General features: G+C 40.3%; 2 protein-coding genes across 2 annotated transcripts; both read left to right on the top strand.

Annotated features, from left to right (window-relative positions):
* The first annotated feature begins 161 nt into the window (after nt 1-161).
* On the top strand, nt 162-8026 carry LOC113562814. Its single transcript, XM_026973311.1, has 5 exons — nt 162-225; nt 318-564; nt 4750-4778; nt 6122-6138; nt 7949-8026. The coding sequence occupies exons 1-5, from the start codon at nt 162-164 to the stop codon at nt 8024-8026; spliced, it is 435 nt and encodes a 144-aa protein (XP_026829112.1).
* Nucleotides 8027-8212: 186 nt separating this feature from the next.
* On the top strand, nt 8213-14975 carry LOC105282285 (meteorin-like protein). Its single transcript, XM_011344153.3, has 3 exons — nt 8213-8999; nt 9659-10220; nt 13629-14975. The coding sequence occupies exons 1-3, from the start codon at nt 8890-8892 to the stop codon at nt 13833-13835; spliced, it is 879 nt and encodes a 292-aa protein (XP_011342455.1). The 5' UTR covers nt 8213-8889; the 3' UTR covers nt 13836-14975.
* Nucleotides 14976-16687: the final 1712 nt, after the last annotated feature.

Below are 16687 nucleotides of genomic sequence, written 5' to 3'. Positions count from 1 at the left end.
GAGATTTCTCCTCATTTTGTTATATCTATGCAACTAGGAATTTGTTTAGAACATTTCACGTATGGCACGGCATCTTAATATGGAATGACCATTAGTAATAACTCAGAATCAAGAAATAGAGCATAATTAGCAACGCGAACTCGGATACACGAATTCCAGAAATGAACAAAGACGATTGTCGCGCCGAGTCTAACTCGAATATTCGAAATAAAACCCCGGCGAGACGTATATATCCAGACTTTTCTAACTTTACTAGATAATTACGAAAACATACGAGACTTTAATATTATTGCAATGGGTCTTGAATTCGCTTTCAGAACGAGAATCATTATGCGACGTGCCAGACAACCTCGGTGCTTTCCAATGCGCGTCACAGGACGCGCGAGAACGAGAAGCGTTGTTGTACCTGGAGGAGAAAAGAATTTACGACATCGTCGATTTCCTGATGGGCAATCTCCTGCTGCGTCGGCCTAACGATCCTTACGAGTACCTGACTCAGCTTCTGGACAAATGCGCGCTGTCTCGTGACGGCCTCGTCAATCCTCCGTCCCCTTTTTCTTCGCGGTAAATAAATGCAAAATAAGTATAATATGCGTATGTACCCAGATAGCCAAGTCTGCCGAAAGCAGATGATGCTACCCAGCAAACACGGGTGTATAACTATTACATTACCGTAATAAAACGGAATGTAACACGCAATATTACATAGATGTACTAGGCTATATACACGTTAGTAGTAATTTCCTACTCACACATGTTACAATTATATAACGTGAATATAATACGTATGTAACACGTTATATACTCTTAACAAAGTTAGCGAATAATTATATAACATATATTATATAACATATATATAATCGTGATGTAAATTATGTAATTGTTATATTACTGTTATATTTTTTGTAACTGAATAGTAACTGTAGAATGAAAATATATATTTTATACATACTAATCCCAGAAAAGGTCTTTGAATTAATTCTAAGCGAGAACAAACTATTTCATTTGCTTTCGCTCGAAATTAATTCAAAGACCTTTCCTGGAATTAGTATGTATAAAATATATAAGTTAATACAGTAACATATACAATAACAATCACGCTATAGTTATTATAATGATGCAGTTTTTCCAGAGGAAAGGGAAAAATATAAATATTTAATCATTATATTTTGCACTCTAAACATATACATATAAAATATACACAGTGTGTTGTTGCATGTTATGGAAGCGTTCTCTTTATCCAAGGTAATCTTTTCTAACAGTAACATTAATATTAAAAGTATTCAAAATAAGTATTATATTATAAAGAAAACTAAATATTTGTACATATAATTTTACCAGTATTCTTTAATTTATTGCAGTTAATCTATGCATATGTAAAATGGTAATAGATGCAAAAGTCGCATTGCAAGAATGCAACGCAGAGTCATTTCCACTTCTACGGAGCATTTTGAAATACTTAATTTCATTATCAATCTTTAGAGTTGTGTACATTTGATAATGATAAGCATTTCTAAATGTTCCGTAGAAGTGAAGACGACCGGTATTGTATTCTTGCAATGTGACTTTTGCATACATAACCAACTACACCATTTTAATTACATATACATAGGTTAACTGCAATAAGTTAAAGAATACTAGTAAAAATATATGCACAAATAGTTAGTCTTTATAATAATACTTTTAATCAATGTTAGAAATTAAGGATTACCTTGGATAAAGAGAGCACTTTCATACCACGCAACAACACGCTGACACGATGAAAGAACCAGCAAGAACTGAAAAGAACGCAAGGATACCAACAACGAAAAGAGGCAACATTTTAAACATATATGTTATATTCATGTTACAATATACAGGGTGTCCCGGGTTTTAACCGACAAACTGCGGGAGCATATTCTACTAGTGGAAATAAGAAAAAATTCTTATATCGAGTTTGCTTAGAAATGCTTTATTACAAAGTTATAAACCACTATTGAAAAGAAATATGAGATAAGTAACAACGGAACATAGTGTAGAATTTGGAAGGTCGAAGATGTTTACGTTATGTGTATTCACATGTATTCATGTTCACTATGTTGAAACGATTCAGTATGATTGTTACTTTCACAACAGTAGCTGTTAGATTTCAATCGTCGTGTGAACTAGCAATTACTATCAGAATGCCAAAAGTGTTTTCAAATGAGGAATACACTGATATTCATTTCGTGTACGGATTCTGTGACGGAAATGCACGAGCTGCCGTACGAGAGTATCAACGTAGATTACCTAACAGGAGAGTACCAGATAGATTTAAAGCAACGAATACTAATTCAGTTACTAAGATGCAACAAAATTTTCAGGAATGTCGTACTGTAACAAATTCTGTACTACGTCGATGTCTAGCTTGTATCAATGTGCAAGGACAACATTTTGAAACGCGTCACTAAATCATTGCGTACATAATTTTTATTTTTGTGAAAAAATCCGTTGTTACTTATCTCATATTTCTTTTCAATATTGGTTTATAACTTTGTAATAAAGCATTTCTAAGCAAACTCGATATAAGAATTTTTTCTTATTTCCACTAGTAGAATATGCTCCCGCAGTTTGTCGGTTACAACCCGGGACACCCTGTATATAATATAAAATGAATATAACATCTCTATATAACACGTTGTATAACATCAAAGTAATAATAATATAGCATTTGTAATATCACGTGTTATGTTCAATTTATATTGCTGTTATATTATTATAACCAGGAAATAACACAGTTATAATAAAGTTTTAAAACAAAGTAATATTACAGTTATAAAAGGCAATTATGTAGCCTCAATATTAATAGTGTATAACAACTGTTATATTACGTGTTACTTCTGAGATATATAATAGTTATATTCTGTGTTTGCTGGGTAACTATCTGCTATCAACTATTGCCAGCCAAAAGACAACAAATTTGATACAGAAGTTGTTATTAACGATTAATTCGACAAATTGGTGCCAGAAATGTAACAGAGCTTGCTCGCAAAATCTAAGAACAGATTGGCGGCAGAAACCGAGCAGAATCCGCAAACATGGCTTGAAGTCGGATTGTCGACAGAAACCGAGCAAGATTGCGCACGCGCAATCTAACGGCAGATTGGCAGCAGAAACCGAACAGGATCTGCAGCTTTTGACAGTATCCAAATTTACACGGCTATGAATACGTGTTTTCGCTGCGCACCGCTACGCGGTGCACGCGTTGAGTTCTTACTCGATGTTAAGATTTAGCCTAACAGTTATATAAGTTAATATACGCGCCTTGGCATGATAATATTAATTTTTCTGAACATTTTTGCGCTTGCGGCACAGAGGCTCCCATGGACAACGTCCATGTAGTTCACGCACGCCACAAGCAATCTGAAGTTCGAAAGCAAAATTCGGACTTCGGATTAGAATAAATTAACAATAAGAGAGAGATTATGCAACGAACTGTCAGAAAGACACATCAAGCCAAATGTACTTTAATTTAACAAACAAACAAATGCGTTCTTTTAACAATGTATAGTGTGTTAAAAGTAAACACATGCTTTAATATATCGTAAATATGAATGGCCAAAAGCTGCAGATTCTGTTCGGTTTCTGCCGTCAATCTGCCGTCAGATGTTAACAGATCCTGCTCGGTTTCTGCCGCCAATCTGCCGTCAGAGTCTGTTAGCAGGCTCTGCTGGCAGATCACTATCCTAACGCGAACATAACGGATGCCAATTTGCTATCAACTTCTGCAGTAATCTGTTGCCCATCTGCTGGCAGATTGCACACATTTTGCTTACCCAGATAGCCAAGTCTGCCGAAAGCAGATGATGCTAACCATCTGCTATCAACTATTGCCAGCCAAAAGACAACAAATTTGATACAGAAGTTGTTGTTAACGATTAATTCGACAAATTGGTGCCAGAAATGTAACAGAGCTTGCTCACAAAATCTAAGAACAGATTGGCGGCAGAAACCGAGCAGAATCCGCAAACATGGCTTGAAGTCGGATTGTCGACAGAAACCGAGCAAGATTTGCGCACGCGCAATCTAACGGCAGATTGGCGGCAGAAACCGAGCAAGATCTGCGCGAGCGGAATCTAACAGCAGATTGGCAGCAGAAACCGAACAGGATCCGCAGCTTTTGACAGTATTCAAATTTACACGGCTATGAATATGTGTTTTCGCTCCGCACCGCTACGCGGTGCACGCGTCGAGTTCTTACTCGATGTTAAGATTTAGCCTAACAGTTATATAAGTTAATATACGCGCCTTGGCATGATAATATTAATTTTTCTGAACATTTTTGCGCTTGCGGCACAGAGGCTCCCATGGGCAGCGTCCACGTAGTTCACGCACGCCACAAGCAATCTGAAGTTCGAAAGCAAAATTCGGACTTCGGATTAGAATAAATTAACAATAAGAGAGAGATTATGCAACGAATTGTCAGAAAGACACATCAAGCCAAATGTAATTTAATTTAACAAACAAACAAATGCGTTCTTTTAACAATGTATAGTGTGTTAAAAGTAAACACATGCTTTAATATATCGTAAATATGAATGGCCAAAAGCTGCAGATTCTGTTCGGTTTCTGCCGTCAATCTGCCGTCAGATGTTAACAGATCCTGCTCGGTTTCTGCCGCCAATCTGCTGTCAGAAGAGTCTGTTAGCAGGCTCTGCTGGCAGATATATTTTCCTGATTTTTCGATTCATTTTTCGATCCATACACTCATGTGTGATCGTAATTCTTCAGAGATATAATAGCATGGGCCAAGAGAGCACGCTCGAGCCAATTCGGCTTTCAGTTTTAACGATGGGCAATAAAGAAACAAAAATGAGACGCTTTCTGAGAGAGAAAAAGAGAGAATTTCAACTCGCTCTGAAATCAAGATTTCTTTATGACTTTCAAACACACGATGACAACAAACTATATTTCACTGAGAGAAGAACATCAACATTTTGAGCTATAAACCCATACATACATACATACAGCACAGAAAGTTGAAATAACGTTGCGAAGATGGTACAATGTTGAATATTAAAATATAAATATTTTTTCAACGTTGAATCTATGTTGATTCTTCTACATTGATTCTGTATGTTGCTACAACATTGAAACAACATGTAACAAATATATTTTATTAATTAATGGTCAATTTAAAGATTGTCATTCTTCTTATATGTAACAAATAATTATATTATATTTAGTAATAATTAATTAATAATGTTAAATCAATAGGTTTTCTTTTCCGCTGTACTTCTGAACTAGTGCAATAACTCAAGAAGAACAAAAAGTCACGATAATGTCAAAATGATGTCTTTTTGACTCAAAATGGTCAATTTTGTTTGTGTGCTGTATGGGAAAGCCATCGAAACGAATAGGAATTGCGAAAACACGTGCAAAAAATCCAATAAATCGAAAATTAACGGGGAAATTACTTCCTTTTCCTTTTTTGACAATTTAATATCGATGTAATATATCGGATCTGAAAGTACAGAGAGATACGCGCAGATGCGTGACGCAAATGTGCACGTTAATCGTATGCAATCGGGCACGAGGGGGACGTTTTCTCCCTCGTTTTTGTCTCGTTGACGTATAGGAACGTAGGCGCGACTGGTCCGTGTAAAAGTCCACATACACATACATGCCGTTTTGCTCTAGTCTAGTCCTGCCCTACCCCTGACAGAGAGCGAAAACTGGCCTCTCGCCGAGCCTGTCCGCGGAGTTCGCTGGGCAGTTTAGAATCTAGTGGGGGATATATATGTACAGCGGCGATCGTAACCGGTGAACGCTCGCCTTTCCTCTCGCGTGGACGTGAAACAATATCGTAAAAAGAAACACACGCGCGTAAAGAGCAGACTGCAGGGCTGGAAAGATTCGCATGCGCGAATTCTTTCATTCTCTCTGCGGGACGAATGCTTCGTTCCGTCACAAACAAGTGCGTAAATTGTTTCAAATTCAACAGCTAAAATAATTTGTGCATATATTGGGTTGTTCGGAAAGTTATTTCGTTTTTTCAAGGAAAAATGAAAGGCGGTTTTTTCATATTTAGAAAAAATTTTATTCAGTGATGTATTGGCCATTTTGTTCCACTACCTTTCGCCATTTTTCTGGCAACTTTAAGATTCCACGCTCATAGAAGTCCTTCTCCTTATTGACAAAAAATTGAAGCAAGTGATTTTTGACGCCTTCATTTGAATCGAAGTTTACATTGTTCGAAGAATTTTGTAGAGACCGGAACAAATGGTAATCGGATGGTGCCAGATCAGGAGAGTATGGTGGGTGTGGTAGCACATCCCATCCAAGCTGTAAAAGCTTCTGGCGAGTGACCAAACTTGTGTGTGGTCTGGCATTGTCGTGATCGAATACGACACCTTTCCTATTCGCCAATTCCGGTCGCTTCTGCTTGATGGCAGCATCCAATTCATCCAGCTGACGACAATACACTTTCGAATCAATCGTCTGGTTGCTTGGTAGTAGCTCGAAAAATACGATTCCCTTCCAATCCCACCATACAGAAAGCATCATCTTCTTTTGATGAATATCTGCCTTGGATGTTGATTGAGCAGGTTCATCTTGCCTGGACCATGATCGTTTTCGCTTAACATTGTTATAAACAATCAATTTTTCATCTCTAGTTATGATTCGCTTCAAAAATGGTTCATTTTCTTCACGTTTCAACAATGAATCGCAGATGGTAATGCGTCGAATCAAGTCAATTTCCTTTAAATTGTGTGGGACCCAAATATCGAGCTTTGAAACGAATCCAAGGCGTTTCAAACGATCGTAAACGGTCGAATTCGATAAATTTAACTTTTCAGCAATTTCGCGTGTTGTTATGCGACGGTTTGCATCCACCAGAGCCTTTATTTTCTCGTCATCAGCTTTAATTGGCCGACCTGAACGTGGTGCATCTTTCAAATCGAAATTTCCAGTACGAAATTTCGAAAACCAATTCTGACACTGACGTTCACTCAATACATCTTCTCCGTACACGGCACACAATTTTTTCTCGCTTGCACTGCATTTTTACCCTTTCGGTGGTAAAAAAGGCAAAATATTACGAAAATGCTCACTTTGATTTTCCATGTTTGATGTGATGCCAAACAAAAATTACTTGACAGATCGCAACACAATAAGATACTAAATGACGTCTGAAATGTCAGTTGTCAAAATATAAAACGAATTTGTCGCTTAGAGTAAGGTTAAGTATCGAGGAACGCGACTAACGACATCTCTTTGTGAAAAACGAAATTACTTTCCGAACAACCCAATACAATTATTTTTCACGTTTCCACAGAAACGAAAAATGTGTTTTGTTAAATTGATTTGAAATTATATAATTAATATAGAAAAAATAGTAATTTCTACTTACTGTGCGAGTATTAATTATTTTTACATCATACGTTTCAATGTACTCGATTATGGAACAAGAGACAAAAAGCAACACAAGTGTGTGTGATTCCCACCTCTGATTCACCAAGCGACCGATAGATGGCCAGGCCAGACGTGACGTTCTCGCAAGTAACATTTGTGTTATCACCTTATAAATAACCATCCGGAAAACCGATCCAATACTCTTTTCTCTCTTCTTTTCTTTTGAAACTTTTGAGATCACTATTACTTGAAAGTGATATTTCAAAAGAGTGAGATTCCACTACACGAAATTTAGAGAGTAATTCATAAAATATAAAAATCTAGTTTTTTACAAAAATGTGACTCAACTCTGTCTATCTTTGAGGCACTGATATATAGAATTGATAAATATTTTTCTGATGGTTTCCGAAACGTTTTTTTGCCGAAAAAGAAACGTTTTTTCGTTGGACATTTTTCTCCTAAATAAACGTTTCAATAAAATGGTTATGAAACGTTACGGCAAAACGTTTATGAAACGGTTTTGAAACCAATGTGTGCTGCCTGGGTAACTATACATCGACAAGGGAATCGGTAGCGAGGCCGCAGCGAGAAGAAAGCGAGACGAGAGAAAGACACGACCGCCTGCAACGAGAGCAAAAAGATCGGACGCTGATACCGCATACATTTTCTAAGTCCATTACCGCCAAAGTGGACGGTGCCAGTAGACGGTGCGCAGTCTCCCTTTCCCCTCGATACGACCGCCCGTGTCCCCGATCCTCTCGCCCGTATCAGCGCGCGCGCACGCGCACGCACGCGACGACGGGCTCGCGACTACCTTCAGTCGCCTCCGGCCTCTTTCGACTGGTTACTGGTTCGCCGCGTGGTGGTGTTGACCGCGTCGTGGCTCAGCGAGAGCGCAGTGAACGGCGGCGAGTGCTCGCGTCGCCGCGTACCTCGCCGTTCGAGATACGCCGCCGAACGACGTTCCTGCGACGTGCTAATTGACCGCGCAAGGGTGTCGTACGGCAATAAAAAAAAAGAGGGTGCGCGTAGGAAGATCGCGTCGCAGCCCCGCCGTTGGCGGGCGGCCTCTGGCGATTCGAGAAACGATCGCGTCCTCCGCGCATCTCGATCGCGAGCGCGCTCGGGTCGCCGTACGCAGCGACCACCTTGCCTCTCCGCGGATGCGCGTGCCTCGCGGGAGGGTTCGGGATCGTCCGTGCCTCTCGTTGGCGACGCGGGCGGCCGCCCGCGAGTCGTTCGAGGGGAGGCAGCGCCGTCGAGGTGCCCCGTGATCGCGAGGAGTCTCGACGCTCGGGCATCCGTGCGAGGACTCCTCGAGCGATGACGTCGCGATATCGCTTCTGACCTTCCGAGGTGTCTCGAAGGATCCTCGTACTCCCCGGGTACTTCGCTCGAACGTGGACGGGGGAGCGAGGAGCGGCGGGTCCTGTCGCGACGCGATCTTACGCGCGGATCGTCCCGGAGGCGTCGAAGATGTGACCGTGCTGTTGCACCTGGACGTACGCTACGAGCATGCACACCGGAAAAATGATACGCGCGACGATCGCGGCCCTCGTCCTGGTCTCCGTTTCTATATCTGCCTTCGAGCACGACGCTGTGGATCAATGCGATTGGTTCGGAAGGTTAGTGCTCTCCAGTGCACCGTTCTAATTTATTCGGCTGCGCTATGACTTTCACGCGTCAGTGCCGTAACCAGTTCACCGCCACCAGTGTGATTTGCCGACTAACTGGATTGGTCATAGCCAGCCAGGCAGAAATGAATCATGCCGAAATTGCTGAAATTGCACGTAGTCATTAATTGCTCACTTGTCTTGTCGTATTCTGCAGAAGTTCTATTTTTGTATATCTTATAACGTGTGTATATTTTAATTTAATCACCAAGAAGTGGCCAAAAAGATGAAAATCAAATGTCTTTTGTTTATTATGAATTTATGAAAAAAATCTGTTTTTTGTTTATTCTTTGGTACAAAATATACTGGAAATATTTTAACGTATAAAATAAGACCTCTAGAATTGATTTTGGAAATTTCTTATGCTCTAGCTAATTTAATTAATTATGCCTACAGTTATATATTTTAATTAAATTTATGTTTTTAATTAATATTTAATTTAATTTATATTTTAATTAATATTAACGCATTGCATTATTAATAAATTCCTTTGACTACATTTTATTCTCACTTCATTCTGTAATGAGATTTTAAAAATGATTATAATCGTAGCTATTATTGTAATAAAAATTCGTAAAAATATATATTAAACGTGTGTGTAATTTACGTAGCGGAGACGGAGGCGATGGCAGTGTTCGGTCAGTGTACCTGCGCTGTAGCAGAGGAATGGTACAATGGCGCTATCCCCGTGGCGCTTTGAGGATACTTCTCTCCCTGCCGAGCAATTCTGTCTTTGGCAACCGTGACTTTCGTACCTGCCTCAAGATCTCCGGACCCGTGCGAGTGTTCCTCGAGTCCAATGGAAAGCTAATGCGCCTGTACTCGCCGTTCGACGGCAAGCACGAGCTCTCGCACCGATGTTTCCGCTCGCGGAAGCACGTAACCGCTCTCTTCATGGAAGCAGAAGACAATAATTCCTTCAAGAACATTCAGGTCAAGCTGCAGTACAACCTGGAGCCGACCTCGTTGAAGGGCGGCGTGCTGCATATCCCGGACGAGGAGGAGGAGTGTAGACCCTGCACCACGGAGGAACTGGCCAAGGCTTACTGCGAGAGCGACCTGGTCGCCAGAGGCACCCTCACTGCCGTCCAGCAGCAATACGTCGACACGGAAGCTGCCGAATTGACGTTCAGAATCACCAGAGTGCTGCGCCAAGTCGCGCAGGAGACCGAGGTAAGACTTGTTCACTCGTGACGAGACATGCACGGCTCCTTTATCCTCATATTCGAATTAGGGGTGTGATTTAGTTTTGAGGGTTTTTTTGCTCAAAAACGCATGTATTTAAATATGATAATGAATGAATACCTTAATCAAAATATTTTCATTCGTTTTCTATCACTTTTTCCCATCTTTCTGGCAAGAGATGGAGTTCACCACGATAAAATGACTCTTCTTTTCAGTTGATCCATTCGTCGACGAATTTTCGCACTTCGAAATTATGAAAGTGTGTATCCTCTAAAGCGTGTTGCATCGACCGGAACAAATAATAATCGCATGAAGAATACGCGGGGTGCGGTAAGACTTCCCATTCCAGCTCTAAGAGTGTTTGTTTCACTGATAACGCAACGTGAGGTCGAGCGTTGTCACGAAGAAGAATCACTTTCCGTCGTTTACTCGCAATTGCTGGTCGTTTTTGGTCCAATGCTTGCTTCGACTTGTACAATTGGTGTCGATAACGATCAGCCGTGACAGTCTCGTGCGGATTTAACAGCTCATAGTACACTATCCCACCAAATACGGAGCATTACTTTTCAACCGTGAATATTGCGTCTCGGAGTGGATGTTGATGGTTCGCCTGGATCCACCCATGATTTTCTGCGTTTCGGATTATCAAAATAGATCAACTTTTCATCCCCAGTAACAATCCGAAACAAAAGACTCTTTTTTTTTTTGCCTAGCGATCAACGAAATGCAAATGTTCAACCGGTTCGCAATCGCACTTTCCGATAATTGATGTCGAACCCATTTCCCTTCTTTCTGAATTTGTCCCGTTTCATGTAAATGTTTGGTAACTGTTGTACGATCAACATTTAATGCTCTGGCAAGAGATGGAGTCCACCACGATAAAATGACTCTTCTTTTCAGTCGATCCATTCGTCGACGAATTTTCGCGCTTCTTCGAAATTATGAAAGTGTGTATCCTCTAAAGCGTGTTGCATCCACCGGAACAAATAATAATCGCATGGAGAATACGCGGGGTGCGGTAAGACTTCCCATTCCAGCTCTAAGAGTGTTCGTTTCACTGATAACGCAACGTGAGGTCGAGCGTTGTCACGAAGAAGAATCACTTTCCGTCGTTTACTCGCAATTGGTGGTCATTTTTGGTCCAATGCTTGCTTCGACTTGTACAATTGGTGTCGATAACGATCAGCCGTGACAGTCTCGTGCGGATTTAACAGCTCATAGTACACTATCCCACCAAATACAGAGCATTACTTTTCAACCGTGAATATTGCGTCTCGGAGTGGATGTTGATGGTTCGCCTGGATCCACCCATGATTTTCTGCGTTTCGGATTATCAAAATAGATCAACTTTTCATCCCCGGTAACAATCCGAGACAAAGGACTCTTCTTTTTTTGCCTGGCGATCAACGAAATGCAAATGTTCAACCGGTTCGCAATGGCACTTTCCGATAATTGATGTCGAACCCAGTTTCCTTCTTTCTGAATTTTTCCCGTTTCATGTAAATGTTTGGTAACTGTTGTACGATCAACATTTAATGCTCTGGCAAGAGATAGATTCCACCACGATAAAATGACTCTTCTTTTCAGTCGATCCATTCGTCGACGAATTTTCGCGCTTCTTCGAAATTATGAAAGTGTGTATCCTCTAAAGCGTGTTGCATCCACCGGAACAAATAATAATCGCATGAAGAATACGCGGGGTGCGGTAAGACTTCCCATTCCAGCTCTAAGAGTGTTTGTTTCACTGATAACGCAACGTGAGGTCGAGCGTTGTCACGAAGAAGAATCACTTTCCGTCGTTTACTCGCAATTGGTGGTCGTTTTTGGTCCAATGCTTGCTTCGACTTGTACAATTGGTGTCGATAACGATCAGCCGTGACAGTCTCGTGCGGATTTAACAGCTCATAGTACACTATCCCACCAAATACAGAGCATTACTTTTCAACCGTGAATATTGCGTCTCGGAGTGGATGTTGATGGTTCGCCTGGATCCACCCATGATTTTCTGCGTTTCGGATTATCAAAATAGATCCACTTTTCATCCCCGGTAACAATCCGAGACAAAAGACTTCTTTTTTTGCCTGGCGATCAACGAAATGCAAATGTTCAACCGGTTCGCAATGGCACTTTCCGATAATTGATGTCGAACCCAGTTTCCTTCTTTCTGAATTTTTCCCGTTTCATGTAAATGTTTGGTAACTGTTGTACGATCAACATTTAATGCTCTGGCAAGAGATGGAGTCCACCACGATAAAATGACTCTTCTTTTCAGTCGATCCATTCGTCGACGAATTTTCGCACTTCGAAATTATGAAAGTGTGTATCCTCTAAAGCGTGTTGCATTGACCGGAACAAATAATAATCGCATGAAGAATACGCGGGGTGCGGTAAGACTTCCCATTCAAGCTCTAAGAGTGTTCGTTTCACTGATAACGCAACGTGAGGTCGAGCGTTGTCACGAAGAAGAATCACTTTCCGTCGTTTACTCGCAATTGCTGGTCGTTTTTGGTCCAATGCTTGCTTCGACTTGTACAATTGGTGTCGATAACGATCAGCCGTGACAGTCTCGTGCGGATTTAACAGCTCATAGTACACTATCCCACCAAATACAGAGCATTACTTTTCAACCGTGAATATTGCGTCTCGGAGTGGATGTTGATGGTTCGCCTGGATCCACCCATGATTTTCTGCGTTTCGGATTATCAAAATAGATCCACTTTTCATCCCCGGTAACAATCCGAGACAAAAGACTCTTCTTTTTTTGCCTGGCGATCAACGAAATGCAAATGTTCAACCGGTTCGCAATGGCACTTTCCGATAATTGATGTCGAACCCATTTCCCTTCTTTCTGAATTTTTCCTGTTTCATGTAAATGTTTGGTAACTGTTGTACGATCAACATTTAATGCTCTGGCAAGTTCTGAAGTGGAGTGTGTTGGATTTTCGTGCAATAATGCTTGCAAATCTGCATTCTCAAGCTTTCTTGGTTGTCCCGAGCGTTCTTTGTCCTTCACATCAGTATCACCACTTTTAAAGCGTCTAAACCAGTATTCACGCGTCTTAATTGATGAGGCAGAATCACCATAAGTTTCGACAAGAATTCTATAACCGTCAGCCGCAGTTTTCTTTTGATTAAAAAACAAAAGCAACGCATGTGGAAAATGCTGTTTCGGAAGTTGCATTTTTACGATGATATAAACACGACTGTTATTGCATCTATTGCTATAATGCTACTAAATGTGATGGATAATGTCAACACTGTAAGCAACAACAGTTATCGGAAACAGCTATTGGAACAAACTGACACTACAGCCATCTGTTGCAAAACCCTCAAAACTAAATCACACTCCTAATATAATAAATACGTGCATGAAACTACAAGTAGATTTGTCAACAGGGTAACGAGACCGTCGACGTAGCGACGTTGAAGAGCGTGCGTGTGAGGGTGCCGGCGGTGTGCGATGCGCGACACGGCCGCGGCGAGTTTGCAATAATGGCCAAACGACGTTTCGAAGACTTCGTTCTGGTATGCGCGCCTAGACTGGAGGAATGGGCGCAGGCTGTCCGGGAGATGAGCAGTGCGCCATGCGTCCTCAACAGCTAGCCAATGTGACGCAACGTCGAGATGCCGTAGGCATCTGTACATCGCGCGCGCACAGCAGGTATTGCAGGTATTGCACACACGCACGCGCAAATTCATCGGATACCTTCTGCAAAAAATTCGCATTATCATGGTAACAATATCGCGTCGAAGAAACTGCCGATCTAGCCGCTCGTACAAGGATGTAGTGTATATAGGAAGCATCATTCTTCATGTATATATCGCGCACTGTCGATCTCCAAACTGTGATATTATCGTTGCATTAAGAGGAACGCGAAAGAGCGTGCGCGACGGGGGCGGAAAGCACGCTTACTCCAATACTTGCTCTAACGATCAGAAATTGTTATACAGCGGTTTCGAACAACGCACACTTTGTGACAAATATCTCCTTCGACGCAGCTTTCTTTCTCAGAGTTTCTTCGTTTCATCCGGTATGGCGTAATAACTGCACTCAAACTGCATATCAAAATGTCATTAAAACTCAATTCAAATATTAACATTTAATTACGTTTCATTAGCGAAAAACGCGACATTGCGTCAAACTGTGTCATATTCGTTAATAATTTATCATCATCATTCAATATTATTGTTTCTTAAGAATGATCTAACAATGCGTTAAATGAATACCGCATGGGAGAAGCGACACTAATCGATTTTATTTATTATTACGATTTCAATGTGACGCTTCACCAATTTGTGCGCCATAAATTAATTAAAATAAAGTTAATTTTTAAAGCTAATTCTATGTAATTTACAGCAACTAACGTTGGTCTCGTCGATAAAGCGTTATTTAATTTGCAACTTTGAAAGTATCGACGTGAGAGCAAGTATTTCTTTCTTAGTATGTAGAGTTTATCAGTAGAGTTATCTTAAGCGTCAAGAAAAAGTGCGCAATGTGATTACGACATCCTATGTACATCGCAACTTTATCGTAGATGAGTAGACTCAGAAAAAGCCGACTCGGAAGAAGTCGACCGCAGAATCGAATATATTTTGTTTACATTGATTACAAGTTTTATAACAGTTGTACAGATTTAATAAACACGTTTTATATCAAAATTCCGATATCATCGGGATAACTGTTCTTGTCAGTATAAAAACATGTGCGTAAATAAAGAAATTATATCTGGAAATAAACAGAAACTGGACTCTTCTATTTTTCAATATAAAACATTTCGTACGTAATTGTCCGTAGCGAGTTCAAATCACTTAGTAAGCGATAGAAAGGGACCTCGAATAATAATTTCGTACAATTTCAAGATTATTCCATCCTTCCGCCTGATTTGAAAAAGAACCTTGAAAGAGTAGCTGATAATTTACAATAATTTATTTTTGCAAAAACTTTGTTACAATATACCTCTGTGATTTAACTCTAGAAACACAACGTGAGATCGACGACGGTGCAAGTCTTAAACATAAAAACGTCGTTTGATAAATCTTTTACAAAATATATTTGCTTCATCGCAATTGATTTTATTTATATTTGAACGCATGAATCGGCCGTTGTAGAACGTAATGTGCCTAACGTTTGATAGAAAAATTCCCCGCCGGATTAAGAGTGTTCGTGGCTTCTACCGTAACAAGATCACGTTGTGACTCTAGGATTCTTGCACCGTTAATATTAATCTCCCTGAGACACGCAAATACACCAATTCTCACACATATATTTGTATAGGATCCAACAAAACGTGACAGCTCACGGATCAAGCTGGATAATGGATAACCGTTTTTACGATTACACAACCACAAACATGTTGCTTCCCTTCCCTCTAATGTTGAACGAGCACATAATTTACTTAAGGGGGGAGCCTGCTTTAGAACGCTGAAAATAAGGTATATTTTACGAATTGTTTTTGGAGAAACTATACAGCGGATCGTTATAAAACTTTGATGCATTTATTAGTGCATGTTTAAAGATAAAAAAAATTATTTTTTGATTTGAATGTATCGCTTGTAGAGGTCGTCCTGGAGAAGTCTTGGTGCAGCCGCGTCGCCGGCATTGCAAATTGGTGAGCATTCTCCTGCCTCCAAATCTCGTCTAAACTGAAAAATTGAAATATGTTCTCGTTATTTACGAATTCCCATCGTCGATGAACCAAAGAGAGAAGAAAAATGTTGAAAAATGCCAAAACGGTGGAGCTTAGAACACAAAAGTATGATTTTTAGGCAAAGTTTTGGAACTTTTTCATGCAAAAATAATTGTTTAACTTAACGTTTTTATGAATATTAAAGGTTCATCGACGATGGGAATTCATAAATAACGAGAAAATATTTCAATTTTTCAATTTGGATGAAATTTGGAGGCGGGAGAATGCTCACCAATTTGCAATGCCGGCTGCACTAGATGCCTCCAGGACGGCCTCTATAGGCGATATATTCAAATAAAAAAATAATTTTTGTTATCTTTAAACATGTACTAATAAATGCATCAAAGTTTTATAACGATCCGCTGTATAGTTTCTCCAAAAACAATTCGTAAAATTATACCTTATTTTCAACGTTCTAAAGCAGGCTCCCCCCTTAAGGGGATCCTGGAGTGGCCAGTGAACTCCGTCGCGGCGTCTGAATTACCGGCGGAATCGATGATTTTCCTGTATTTTCTTTTTATTGAATTCACAGAATGAAAAATCCTTTTCCACGATGAAAGTACACACAATAATGTAATGTGAAAAGCAGGACTTAACTTTCCAAACGGAAAAAAATCACAATTTTTTATTCCGCCACGATTTCACAGGCATACGTAGGCACGAAATGATCACGAATCTTTCTGCACCAATTACTTTTACACTAGGCTTCTAAACTCATTTCTAAAAGCTTCCCCATATTCTTTCATTTTGTTCCGTCCTTGCGATTAT

This window comes from Ooceraea biroi, chromosome 10, assembly GCF_003672135.1.
Source record: "Ooceraea biroi isolate clonal line C1 chromosome 10, Obir_v5.4, whole genome shotgun sequence".
Taxonomy (NCBI): domain Eukaryota; kingdom Metazoa; phylum Arthropoda; class Insecta; order Hymenoptera; family Formicidae; genus Ooceraea; species Ooceraea biroi.
This window is presented reverse-complemented; position numbering and strand designations above follow the sequence as displayed.

Excerpts from the sequence above, each read along its gene's own strand:
- LOC113562814 (XM_026973311.1), top strand. The coding sequence starts at position 162 with ATGAACAAAGACGATTGTCGCGCCGAGTCTAACTCGAATATTCGAAAT. Across the intron at positions 226-317 it reads AAATAAAACCCCGGCGAGAC|AACGAGAATCATTATGCGAC; the intron begins GTATATATCCAG and ends ATTCGCTTTCAG. Across the intron at positions 565-4,749 it reads CCGTCCCCTTTTTCTTCGCG|AGATATAATAGCATGGGCCA; the intron begins GTAAATAAATGC and ends GTAATTCTTCAG.
- LOC105282285 (XM_011344153.3), top strand. The coding sequence starts at position 8,890 with ATGCACACCGGAAAAATGATACGCGCGACGATCGCGGCCCTCGTCCTG. Across the intron at positions 9,000-9,658 it reads CAATGCGATTGGTTCGGAAG|CGGAGACGGAGGCGATGGCA; the intron begins GTTAGTGCTCTC and ends TAATTTACGTAG. Across the intron at positions 10,221-13,628 it reads AAGTCGCGCAGGAGACCGAG|GGTAACGAGACCGTCGACGT; the intron begins GTAAGACTTGTT and ends ATTTGTCAACAG.